The sequence below is a fragment of the Artemia franciscana genome, chromosome 5 (assembly GCF_032884065.1).
Source record: "Artemia franciscana chromosome 5, ASM3288406v1, whole genome shotgun sequence".
NCBI classification, from domain to species: Eukaryota; Metazoa; Arthropoda; class Branchiopoda; order Anostraca; family Artemiidae; genus Artemia; species Artemia franciscana.
This window is the reverse complement of record NC_088867.1, coordinates 36851319-36865202: the sequence shown is the minus strand read 5'-3', so window position 1 is coordinate 36865202 and position 13884 is coordinate 36851319. Positions and strand designations below refer to the sequence as shown.

The window sequence follows — 13884 nt, the reverse complement described above, 5'->3', positions numbered from 1 at the left end:
GTCAGAGGGAGCCACGAACCAGTCACAGAGTGGCACGCTGGTGTGAGATGCTATGGTTCGTCATGATGTAATGATGACATGTGGTGAGAAAACGTTTAAGTGATGATGACGAGTGCCGCAGGGTGCCACCATGCAGTCAATTTTTACAAAATCACTGGAAATAAGGAGAAGTCTCATTCAACAAAATATTTTAATTTTTACGTCCTTTTTAAACAAAAATTATATATAAATTTTAAGACAAAAAAATATTGAAATAGATTAAATGTTTTGGTAAAAGTAAGGAGCGATATTAAACTGAGCAATAATAATTGACCCGCTTTCGTCGTAATCCTGGAAAAGACAGTCCGTCAATAACTATAAAAACGAAAGAAAACCACCAAATAAAAAAACAAAAAGACTTAGAAACTGAGCAAGAACAGATGACTCTCCCTTCATCGTAATCCTGGAAAGGACAATTTACCAATAGCTATAAAAACGCAAGGAAACCAGTGAATCCGAATGAAAAAAATACAAATACAGACTGAGAAACTGAGCAACAATAAATGACCCTTTAAATATGGTATTGATAACTGGCTAGTAAAATCATTTACGCAATAAAATATCTAAAACCAATGCTACTTAACATCTCACTGACTTCAGTATCTAACTTAACCTGTCTAGCTCGTGTCAGAAAATTAGTAACAATGTAACTGTTTGGTGTGCCTAATAGATCAATGATCAATAACATTGTTGGAGTATAGCACCCTCTCTAGGAGAATGGATTGGAAACACGTGATTCATAGCTTTATCAATCTAAAAACTGTGTGGAAAATTCTACGAGCGGGGAAGCAGCTTATAGCGTAGAATTTATTTCCCAAAACGTAATTTTAGGAATAATTTGCTGGTCCAGGCGTTTAATTCAGCATTCCCAAGGGTTAATTCAGCATTCCCACAGTGAACAAAACCTTTGTTGTCATTGGATTATAACGTTTCCATGACGGAAAAACTTCGAAGAAAATGTCTCGAAGAAAAATATCTTGAAACAAAAAAAAAGCTTGAAGAAAATGAACTCTCGAAGAAAATATCGCCTTAAAAAAAAACTTGATATATAGAAGAATCTTGTGTTTCAGATGCTCCATTTTCAATTCGAATCGGATCCATAGAGGATTGGAGGTGGGAAACAGAAATCTTGGAAAACGCTTAGAGTGGAGAGATCGGGATGAAACTTGATGTGAAGAATAAGCACAAGTTATAGATACGAGATTGACATAATTGGTACGGATCCGTTCTCTTTGGGGAAGCTGGGGGTTGTTAATTTGGAAAAACTAGAAAAATTAAGGTATTTTTGACTTAAGAATGGGTGACCGGATCTTAATGAAATTTGATAATAAGAAGGAATTCATGTCTCAGAGCTCTTCTGTCAAATCCCGACCAGATCTGTTGACACTGGGGGAATTGGAGGGGGAACCGGAAATCTTGGAAAACGCTTATAAATGTCGTAGATACGTAATTGAAGTAACCGGACTGGATCCGGTCTCTTTAGGGGAGTTAGGTGGCGGGGTTCTGTGCTTTGGCGAGTTTTGTGCTTCAGGACGTGCTGGGACGATGAAAATTGGTAGGCGTGTCGGGGAGCTGCACAAATTGACTTGATAAAGTTGTTTTCCCCGATTCGACCTTCTGGGGGGCTGAAGGGAGAAGGAAAATTAGAAAAATTGAGGTATTTTTAACTTACGAGTGGGGTTGGATCTTAATGAATTTTGATATTTAGTAGGATCTCGTGACTCAGAGCTCTTATTTTAAATCCCGATTGGCATTAAGCCTCTGATTTTCCTTTTAAAGCAATCTATTGGTTCTTAGCATTTTGCTAGAGCTCACACCATGAGCTCTTGACTAATATTTTTTCGTATGGTCGTATTTGGAAATGAGTGTATCATCTTTAGTGGGGTAGTACCATACCCTGTTTATTGATGACTGATAAAAAGTGCATAGTTGCTTGTACCTCTTTCTACATTGAAACAGAGAGAGAAAATATCTTACGGTGAAGAAAATCTGAAAGGTCTATATGATCACCAAAGTCACTCATAATTGCTTAGAGAAATACTATATGGTGTTCATTCGCAGTACCGTTAATTGTATATCCCAACACAATTATCGCTTTTCGGCCTTTTGGCTATTATCAAAGCGTAGTATCTGTTTTTATCAGCTTAATATCTGATTCATTTCATACATGGGGCCCAATATATTAAATTTACTTTTAGGAGTTTAGAGAGATGTCGAGAATGCTACGCTCCCTCCAGGCATTGGCCCGATTTTACAATGCCTCTGGGATCAGCGTACCCTGTCGAAGGGAAACTACCCTTGAATCAAATTGGGTTGAAGCGATAAATTATCGGTTTGAAGAAGCACCGTGGAGCAGTTTACAAGAGCCTTTCCACAAAACAAATTTCTTTAAAAAATAAGGTACAGAGGAAAAAATCTTCCATTCCATTGCTAGTTTAGACCATGGTGACTGATTTCCATCTTTCCCGTGACGTAGTTGCTCCTCGGCCCCTTACGGTTCAGTGCCCTCAAATTTCAATTGAACATTGTATAAACCCGTCTCGTCCGTGTTATAAACACGGCCAGCTGGAAAAGGATACTTTGAGTATAGACGTTCATAGAATGTGGCAATTGCGTCAGGGCTTAAACCAATGTTATTATGTAGCCGCTGCTGCATGCACACCTCGTATAATGGAGAAATCAAATTTTTCAAGTGACGACAAAACTGATTTGATGGTGCAATTTCTTGGATAAAAATACCAAATAATTCCACGTGGCTCAGAAAATTTTGTATACGCAGGTCAGTAAATACGAGATATTATTAGAGAAATTAGGAGGTGCATTTTTCTTATTTTGTCATGTAAGCATTAAAGACGGATTTATTTTCGTTGTCACCAGACGGTGTAGCATGAAAAACTGCATATGACGCATAAAAAAGTCGTTTTCAGTAAAAACCTATTATACAAGGTGTGCACGCAACAACTGCGTAATGCTGTACAGTCTCTGCAGGGAAGTTCTAGCATGTCTCCTCGTGAATCCACAATATACAATCTGCATATCACCTAGTTCAATCTCGCAGCTGGACCTTTGGGTGGAGTAGCCTGATGTATATACAAGGGTAACCTGGAATATAATGTACAAAAAGTGTCCCAGGGTATCCAGGAACACCAGTCCAATAGTACTTAAGCAAAAAACTTTTCACAAAGGTTCAGTTTCGTCTTATGGTGACGTAAATCAATCACTGAACAGCGTTCTCGACCAAAAACATCACTGCTTCAAACGAAGAGACACTCATTATGATATAGTAAAGCGTTTAAAAGTTATATTGTGAAATCTGATCGTCTTTCTTATTAAAAGATCAAAGAAAAACTTAACAAAAGTGATAATAATTCTCAGTACTGTGCCAGACTACTGTTTACTGTATTCCTATACAAGAGTAAAAACAAATGTTATAAAATATATAGAAATACATCTGCAGTTGTCATTTTTGAAACCAATATAAAGACATCAAAACATTTAAAGAATGCAGTTTTTTATGACTGTACACTGTACATCTCCAGTTTATATAACTTTGGTATTCATAGCCTAAGTTGCAATCTCCTGGCTCAAGGGCTATTCAGAAGGTTTAAATTTTCTAACTTGAATAGTTACTAAAAGAGCCAGAACCTTCTTACCTTCCTCCACTCATTACGGTAGGAATGACACCACTGCGGAATTATAATTTCTCCATAATTAGAAGATCACCTTCAAGAGCTTTTCTGCATTATCTCGAAAGATGATTTTTAATACTGATTTGGCACATGGCACATTTTTCCTCCTTATCTAGACAACTGAATACCAAACTAAAAAGAATGTATAACCATTTGTTTTATTGGTCGAAGTTGTCATTAAATTTTTTCGTGTTGGCCTTGGAAGGACAGTTTACAAGCCCAATATAGAGCGAGATTTTATATTGGGAATTCTGAAGGCCAATGGACGAAATTCATATTTTTATTCACAAAGATATTATCGTGGTTATGCAATTGTACCATCTAGAGTTTTCTGCTAAAAAGCCCAGCAATGAATATTTGCAGCTTGTTTTGTACACCTAGTCAAATTTGCTTAATTAGTGTAATAAATAAATAGCATTGCATTACTTGCAGAGAGGCAATCCAAATCTCGATTCTTCTCTAACACTCCATGTTAATCACAGGTTGAAGATGGCATTATTTGTGGCTGCATTAACAGCAGCCGCAGCACAATGGCTAGAAGGCTTTTTTCAAATTTGATCTTTTCTTTATGTCGAATGTATTATGTTTCGAATTAAGCGTCGGCACTGTTTCCTTTTTTATCTAACCTGTTTCTGTGTAAAAAAAAAAAAAAAAAAAAAAAAAAAAAAAACAACAGAAACAGGACATCTGTTTTCGTCGTACCTGTTTCTATTTCTGTTCTTTGTTAACCTGTTTTATTTAACCAAGTGCTTGTGTTACGCTATTGTTAAAGCTTGCTATCTTTGGGGGATTGGAAGTTCTTCATGCTTTGGCCACCTCCTTCACCTTTGTGCAATCAGTGCTCTGGGGAGGAATTGATGTAGAGCAAGTTGTTGAATGTGAATCAGCTGACAATGATGATAAACTGGATGAAGGCTCAAGTAGATATTGATTGATGCAGACGGGAATGATCTACTCGATGTCATAGATGAGGATTTGACAAGTTGAACGATGTCATGTGATGAGTAGGTTGAAACTATGTCTGACCCTGGAGGTAGCACTAGGACATGGTTTTTATTTTATTTAGCGAGTTCTTATAACTAATGCTTTTTCAACTAAGAAGAAACCCTAGTCTAACTACAAGACATCCTCCGGAGATTGAGAACCTGTTGCTCAATATTAACTTTAAAGCTGGTCCAAAACAGAGCCAGAAGCTCGCAGTACTGTTACCTTAGATCTCAGAACAAGATAAGTAAGGTTGGCAGTTTGCAAAGAAGTTGAAATGTTTTTATAGTAAGTCAGAAGAAAAGGTGAATCTAGTGATTTATCACTGTTTGTTTTTAATGAATTTCACATACCATAGGTGCATCAGCAGCTGCAACCTAATAAAGAGCAAATCTCGGCCTAAAGTAATTGAAAAAAAAAATGTGTTCTTAGAAAAACCATTGTATGCAAAAAATTATTTGATACTGATTCAGCAATCTTAGTTATTACCTCCATTAAACTTCAATGTTAATCTTAGCACAAAAACAAATTTCTCATATTTTCGATAAAAAGCCCGAAACCACTCGAAAATGGCATTAGATCAAAATAAAAGTACAGCATTCAAATCGCCATGGTCGAAAACCCTCAACCGGATATATACAGTCCCCGTCCTAAAAACCAAAGAAATTCATATTTTAGCATAAATAGTGAAGAACGACTGATGGAACACTCGAAACAAGAATGCTTCTAAGTGACAAGTTCAAAGTTTGAACTTCAGTCTGTTTGATTTTATTCGAAGCTGTTGTGCTTTTGTATTTTTGAAAAAAAGTTTGTTCCTTTTATTTCAAGCTCTGTTTTCCAACATCTTGAGGTCGCAAGAACGAAATCGTGCTATGCCCAGGTCCCCTAATAGGTTTTAGAATCGCCTGTGCAGTGGGGTCGTATTGTACGCGCACATATTTGATTAAAAAAAATAATGAATTACCGGATTTGGGATGTTCTTCATGTAAGCTTCGGGATTACAGCGTTAACCTCGCCCAGTATAGATGATAGAGTTCAACATCTTAAAAAGTGTAAGATTAAATGAAAAAAAAACAGCTTTTATAAAAACAACTGCTTTTTGTTTTTCCAAAAAACAGAACAGAAAGTAGAAATTTTTTTTTTTTTTACAAACAGTGCCGATCCTTATTCTGAATAATCGTAATGTTCGACAGGATTAATCCACAAACAAGGAAGACTTTTCTTTTTTTGACAATTCAGAATTTGCCTTCCCTGATCCGAAAGTTGAAATCTCAAAAAATTCGGAATGGTCGTAAAACAATAGTTGCAGAGTGTTCATAATGGCCGTAAAATAATAGTTACGGAGGATCCCAGGATTACCCCTGTGCCGTTGACATTCAGTCAACAGTGGGTCCCGAGATTATACCACGAGGAACCCTAACCTTAACTAGGAATTTCCTCGTATGCCTTATTCCACGTCACTGTGATAAACAGGTCAGCCTTATCAGTTTCTTACATACGTCATTACATCTAGAGCTCATTGGTGATTATATTTTGGGCTTCCCACGTGTGTTGACTTAGGAAACAGTTATCCAGTTTCCATTGGCTCAAGATACTCGAGGTTTTTTGTCGATGTAAAAAAAAACCTCAAAAACTACTTTTTTTTGATGATGTGCTCAAGGATAGGGAATATTTTTTCAGTGCGCTTTAAAAAGAAAGTATTCCGAGTGCTTTAACCTAAAAATCTATAAAACATAATAGTCAGATTACCTTCTAAAGGTTGCACTAAACGGGGGAGATATATCTAGTAATATGTAATTGCATAAACACAATGTATGCCACTTAAATTCGCCCGTAACCTTTCGTAACACATTATACTTACATCCTAAATTCGTGTGTATAAATATAAGCAGAACTGGATTTTTTTTCTTTTTATTGAAACCCGTCTCGACGTCTACCAAAACAACACCGAAATATTAAACCCAAGCAAATCGCAGCTTATTTTTCACAGAAACAAAATTCCTAATTGATAAGGCATTCCAAAATTACAAGAAATAACTCGATCCAGTGGCATCTCAACAAGCAGTTTAAATAAAAACAAAATTGAAACAATTTACTCATAAAAAAAAAATATTTTGCATATATCAAAATGATCAATTTACATAAATCAAATTTGACAAAAAAGAAAAAGTAGTTTGGCGTTTAGACTATTTTCAGAGCTCAAAACATAACATAAGGAAAATAAATAAAGCTCAAAGTTTAAAATCTTATAAGGCAATGAGCACACTTTCCACCACAAAGGAGAAAAAACAACAGAGTAAATAAACGCAGAAAACAGAAAGAAGAAAACACAGGCAGGGCATTCACTGACTACGATATGTGATGCTCTTTAAATTCAACGTCGAGGACCCCAAGTTGGTGCATTAGTTGCTTTCATTTCACCAATAGACGGGAAATCTTCCAGTGTATTGTTATATGCGGCTGACTGGGACCTGCCTCCTGGATGTTGCCATGGAGCACCACTAACAATAAATCCTGGCCCTTCCCCACGGTGCTGGTGCCTATTTTCTCTTGGGGATTCTCTCACGTACTGGCGTGAATTTTCATCTTCCAGAAAATCTTGCAACTAGAAAAAAAAATCACTTATTTTATTTTGAATTATTTTTCAAAGTTAGAAAAAGGACCGAAGTTTAAACTTTTCCTTGGTTCGAGAACCAAACATATAACTGAGCTTTTCAACCCTCCAGTTGTATGTAATCTTTACCCTTTTTATGAAAATTGAATTTTGTTATTAAGAAGTCTTCATATGCTGAGTTTTGCAACGCTAGAAAATCTAAATTCCAGATAAATCATATTCGAGCAACATAAGTACTTAGCGTGGCAATTGAGTACTTTGTTAGAATTGAGTTTTTGTTTTTTTAGGATAAGAAAAATTATTCCCCAGAACTTTAGATTTTAGAAACAATACGAGCACCTTTCTGAATTCACCGTCATAAATATTAATGAATAATAATTTCTTATAAATATTAAAAATGTAAAACATTCAGGACTTTTGGATACCAAATTAACTAAAAAAAGAAAAGAAAAGAAAAACACTAAAAACCACTTCTTGATCTCAAGTTATATCATGTGTTTAAGAGAAAGAAAACTTGATTCTGGGCATTTCCATTAAAAAAGACAAACATTTTTTATTTTAACACTGAAATATATGTAGGTTCCGTACTATATAATAAAGACTATTAATAGATAGTTTGGCTTATGAAACCCAAGGTTTCATAAGCCAATTCTACTTTCATAAGCCATTCTACTTTTTCGTACCTTTTTACGATTCTTATCTTTTATTACAAAATAAATTGTACTTACATTAGTTCTACTCTTATTTGGACTATAAAGTTTTTTTGTACTACATTAATACTCTTTTTTCACTTTCTTTTTTTATCTTTTTAATCGAGCTTTTTTTTCAAAATTCTTGCAACAAAGTCAAAATGAGCACTGCATTTGGCGCTTTTGCACTGCATGAGCACCTTTTAAATAGCCTTCTGTTTGTGATTACATTTTTAACAACGTTTTATCCGATTTCTATGCATGTAGTATATTGGAAAAATTTTTGAAAGATTTGAAATTTTTTTTGAAAGATGACAATAAAAATCTACGAAAGAATGAGCTAATAGATCACACTGTATTCTTTCCTTTTTTTTTAGTCGTATTCATAATTTTCTCTTCTTTCAGATTCTCTTTCATTGTCAATGCGCGATCTTGATCTTGCTTCATATTATATAGTACAACTAAATCCCAAAATCTATCTTCCAGTGACAACCAGTTAGAAGTCAAAGCCAGGGGAGAATCAAAATGCGCTAAGACACATACTTCACAATAACCTGTATTCCCTGAATACCTGTATACAACCAAAGAGATACAATTACACAGCTGTTCCCCTGAGACTACAGAGATGAAGATCCAGGGACTCTATCTCTAACTCAATTACCTAAGGCAGCTCATGGATATCAACTCAGCCAAGTCGAAGATAGTTCGTTTCAACCCTCCAAGCGGAATATAGATATGCCTTAGCCCCTTCCCCGATTGTGAACGAAATGAAAATCTTAGGAGTAACTTTCACTATTGACTGTAGTTTCAGTGCCCACATTAATTTAACCGTCCACAACGCTAATGCAAGCCTTCAGACACTTACCAAAATGAGGCGTTTTTGGGTGTGATACTGAAAGTCTTCTCCATGCCTACATGTGTTATGCTCGCCCGTTGCTCGAGTACGCGTGCCCGGTTTGGAGTCCATCAGCAATCCGCACAGCGTACCTATTACACGACAGAGTCCGTCCAGAAAAGAGCAACAAGGATTATATTCCGAAACCGCGAAATACCAAATGATCAAGCCCTCGCTAAATTAAGTTTATCTCCACTTAAAGTCCGGCTTGAACACCTTATTCAGCAATTTGGAAAATCCGTCCTAGCCAATAAGAGCCACCGATCACTACTAATCGAACCAGCCCCTCCCAATTGTCGAATTCGGTTACAAAATAAACTTCTACTCCCTAAAGTATGAACTAATCGTTACGCCTATCATTTGTGCCTTTCTTCATATCAATTTTCAATCCTGAGTTGTAGTGTCTGGGCGTCAGCATAGGTTAGATACAACCATTATGGGAAAAATGCAAATTCTTCCCTAAAGTTGTGACCTTTTTTAGATCGATTTTAGTGGCCAAAAATGTCAATATGCCAGCAAAAATAAAAAATAAAAATAAAAACACAATGTAGTCGATTTTCGATACGGGCCCTGACGCTCGGCAAGCGCAAAGCTTGTATATATTGATTCTTGTTCAATGCAACAACATCCATATGAGTGAGATTTGTTTGCTACTTCTTCCTCGGGGAAAGAGAGGACTCCTCAGAGAACACAAAATGTTATGACTTGTAATAAAAAATTATGTTGCTTATGGCATCTTTGTAGATTTATAATGGGTTTTGAGCCACAATTTGTTGGCGTCGAAGATTGTGGTTACGTTGTTCTTACATCGTAATATTTCTTTTTTCCTTTACTTCCTTTACTTTCATTTTTGACTCTGATTTTTGCTTTCGCTTTCCTCCTAACTGCACATTTTTTGTTTTTCGCTCATTTTGACAAGTTCTGATAATCACTATCTAGTGATTAGTTGTAATTCTCACAGCCGCTTATAATTAAACCCCATATTTCCTTGTTCTCGCAGACCTATCTAGATAGTATTTGTAGGCCAGAATATCTCGGTGTCTCATGTCTTCTAATCGCTCGTGTTTTTGCTCTTCATTTTCAGTTGTGACACACTAATTCTTGTTTTCGCATGACTTTTAACCACCTATATCTTTTCTCTTCTTTTCATTTTTGACACGCCGCCACTGTTCTTGTAACCGCGGGTGTATTTGCTATTGACTTTCACTCTTGAATTGTTCACAAGCTTGGTGTCAAATGTCTTCTAACCGCGTCTGTCTTTCCTTTTCACTTTCATATTTGGCACGCTCTAATTCTCGTTTTCATATATCTTCAAACCACCAGTGTCTTGGTTCTTCATTTTCATCTTTGACACGTTTTGATACTCACGCTGTTGCAGATCTTCTAACTGTATTTGTCTATCTTCTTTAATTTGGATTTTGATTACTTCAGACAATTTAGCAATTCCCTTTGCTTTAGCTGCCCGTATGATGTTGTCGGAATTGAGGGTCCAGGTTGTCAATTTTTACCCACTGTGAATTTAATTTGTTTGGGCTGTTCTCTCGATCTTATCACACTTGATTAATGCGTGTTGGTTATAATTTTATAAAGCAAATAATAACCCATGATGAAAAAATCATGATTTATAATACCTACAAATTTTTGGCCTTGATTTAGCCTTTCTACATGCATTATTTTATATAAATAACTCATTGCGTTGGAAACTCAACGATCTTAATTATGCTATGAATGACATCATATAAGAAAATGCTATAGATTACATCATATAAGACAACTTTTTTGTTGGTACATAACGTCATTCGCAAAAACCAAAATTAAGCCTCTTAACGGATTTTATAAAAAATCTGACCTATCTAGATTTTTTTTTTTTTTGCGAGAGTATCTCAGGATACCAATTTTCCCGAAAAAATATGGAGCGAAAAATAATATAAAATTAAAAAATATACAATTATTGCTTATTTATATATATATATATATATATATATATATATATATATATATATATATATATATATATATATATATATATATATATATATATATATATATATATATATATATATATATATATATATATACGGTATGAAAAGTAAGGTGGTTAAAAAACGCCTAGGTAGTTAAAATGGCTTTGGGCTAGAACAAAAACAATTGCTAAACATCCGTCATATTCTTTTTTTTTTCTTTTTAGCAAAAAATGTTTTTGACGTCCATCCAATACAAATCAATCCGTTCTGATGACTGAGAATATTTCTATGATTGATGCAACAGGTAAATTGCTGATTTACGATATAGCGTATCGATTATCTTGAGTTCATGTTTTTTTTTTTTTTTTTTTTTTGGACAGTGCTAAAATGAATCCGGACACTACAAGGAAATGGTATAAGTAGTTTAAGTACTTACGAATTCTTCGGCCATGTTCAGCAAATAATCAGCACAATCGGAGACGTTCTTCTCGGGTCCAATAATAATAACGAGATTCTTATCATTTTCGTCACCAGGGAAACGTACCTCAACACCATACTCGTCCATTATTTTTTTGATGCCACGTCCACCACGACCGATCATGCGGGAATGAATCCGATAATCAATGCTCAATTCTTGTTTGACCATTTCATCCTAGAAGAAATTAAATAATTTAATGCATATCCCGAAGCTTTTCAAAATAATTCTTTTTATATGCTTAGAATTCAACCTACCATCCAAAATCAATCCGTCAAAAGAAGAAAAAAGGTGTCGGGTTACAAGCACCAAGAAGGTGTTAATGAAAGGATTTTACATGCTTCTGCTCAACCAAAAGTTTAAATGATTGAAATAATCTCCACACACGTTTTCAACAACATGATCAAACACTCGGGGAATTTAAATTTATTTAAATTGTTTATAATATTTAATATTTTGCTTTTCTCTTCAAAGGCAGAAAAGAGTAGCAAGTCAAACATTTTAATGAAAAATCTCAGAATACTATTACGTCAAAACACTAGTACATCTGGTCATTCCATAACTATCCAAGAGAAAAATGAGACATACAGTGTGCAGAACTATCGTAAGGAATAGTCGTTTTCTCTCTTCGTTCACACATCAAATTTATTAGCCAAAGCCCCTCCCCCCTCCAAAAAAATCACCTACCAGTTCTGCTACCATTGCTAGGATCTTCTCCTTGCATTGATTTACATCTTTTTCATACCCACTTATGGTTACTTCAAATTGATTTTCATCACCACGCCTTGGGAATTGGATGACGACGTCGAATTCGTGACGCAGGTTGTTGATCGTCGCACCACCACGACCTATGATCTTCGAATGGTATTCAGGAGGTACATCGACCTTAAAAAAACAGATTAAATGAGCAACTACTAATCCAATTAATCATTTTCTGGGAGACAGATTGGAATTATGGGACTATGAGAAAACTGGGTCAAAGTCAAGAATCCTACCTTCAAACCAGTCAGTCTAACCACCCCAAAATTAAACTAGGGGATTGTGCAGGTGGAATTATCTGGGAAAAACAAATTCACCGAAAGCTTGGATTGAAATAGGAATGTCGCTAGGAATACTTAATACTTTGTAATTATTTGAAAGTAGTCTTTGCTTTTCCTTTGCTCTTCTCATAAAGAAGAACCATTACAATTTTTGACGTGTTCCGCAGCACCATTTACATCAAAGAGACACGAGATTTTTTTTTTGTCCAGCAAACTTTTGCCTTAGAGGAATTAATAAATGGCTTTGATAAAGACATCCCCTTCCCAGACAGATGCATGGCAGTGAACAACTTTATTCGAGTGCCCTATCCTAGGTGGTTCCTTCTTCAGTCCTTTCAGGCGACAAATACATATGTATTTGTGTTTTCAGCTTATGGAACAGGAGCAATAAAAAAGAAAGCTCCCCAAAACAAGATGAGCAGATATACTAGTAGAATAAAATACATTACGCATAACCATTAAATGTAGCTATGCGTTTTTGGCGGAAACACAGCCTGGCCAACTAGCCACATTCTGGATCATTCTAAAACAGGTAGCCAAATTCAACAAAATTTGTACGCAATGTCATCGAAACATACATCAAACGGCAGGACCCTGTATGCTATCTAGGAAACTCCAGCCTTCCCTATAACATGGTGGGACTTCAAACCGTCTAAGAAAAACTTTATATAACAAAATCACAGAAACACAACCATTATGTATGGTTAAAAACATAACAAAGCATTTTTCGTCTTTTGTCTGTAATTATTCTTTAATAGATAAACATTTAATGATTTGATAAAAACATTACTTTTACTTACGTCATCGAATTAACTATTATAGATAGAGCCTTTTCAGCTCAATTTCCTTTTCTTTTGAAAATCATGAAAGTGAAAGATAAAAACATTAATATGTACATCTTTACTGTTAAATCATCTTATTTCTTCTTGTTTATATACCTTTTAACTGAAAATTATACCGAACTTACCTGAAAAAACAAAACAAAACATATTCTGCTAGTTTTCATTTTAAAAAGGGAAAAATAAGCAAATATGACTTTAACGATCCGTTTGAATCAAAACAAAAGCATCAATATATACGCCTTGTCAAGTCTATATCTCTAATTGCGTGTCAATTTCAACTCATTTTAAATCAAAGCCTTTTTATCTATTGCAAAATTTATTAGTATATATCTCAACATATCAAAATTCAATAACTTTATCCTGTACTGTCCTTTGACTGATTCATAAGACATTGATTCTTTTCTCAATTTTACGGATCAGAATGTAACCATTTGATTTCACTAACCCTAAACTAATATAACACTAAGGTAAGTTATAACAAAAATCGTAACATTTTACTAAGAACACTTTTCTGTGTTCCAAATTTTTTCTTCGTTTTTCTCCGTGGATCCAGCATAGTTTAACAGTAAAGATTTATGTATTAAAAAAAAAAAAAAAAAAAAAAAAAAAAAAAAAAAAAAAAAAAAAAAAAAAAAAAAAAAAAAAAAAAAAAA

The 13884-nt window shown here is 34.9% G+C and overlaps 2 protein-coding genes and 1 non-coding gene across 3 annotated transcripts in view; 2 read left to right on the top strand and 1 right to left on the bottom strand.

Annotated features, from left to right (window-relative positions):
• The window catches only part of LOC136027359 (lethal(2)neighbour of Tid protein-like), a 67582-nt gene extending 65188 nt beyond the window's left edge, over window positions 1-2394 (top strand). Inside the window, exon 7 of the mRNA XM_065704525.1 lies at window positions 2238-2394. Within this exon, the coding sequence (XP_065560597.1) occupies window positions 2238-2364 (127 nt within the window). The 3' untranslated portion in view covers window positions 2365-2394. The remainder of the gene's footprint in view (window positions 1-2237) is intronic.
• On the top strand, window positions 2130-2321 carry LOC136027796 (U2 spliceosomal RNA). The gene has a single exon (XR_010617661.1). It is a non-coding gene; the product is annotated as a U2 spliceosomal RNA (small nuclear RNA).
• Window positions 2395-6607: 4213 nt separating the features above from the next.
• Window positions 6608-13884, bottom strand: part of LOC136027358 (vigilin-like) — an 83685-nt gene continuing 76408 nt past the window's right edge. Inside the window, exons 16-18 of the mRNA XM_065704523.1 lie at window positions 12037-12234; window positions 11311-11526; window positions 6608-7317 (exon numbers count right to left, since the gene is read on the bottom strand). Of these exons, the coding sequence (XP_065560595.1) occupies window positions 7087-7317; window positions 11311-11526; window positions 12037-12234 (645 nt within the window). The 3' untranslated portion in view covers window positions 6608-7086. The remainder of the gene's footprint in view (window positions 7318-11310; window positions 11527-12036; window positions 12235-13884) is intronic.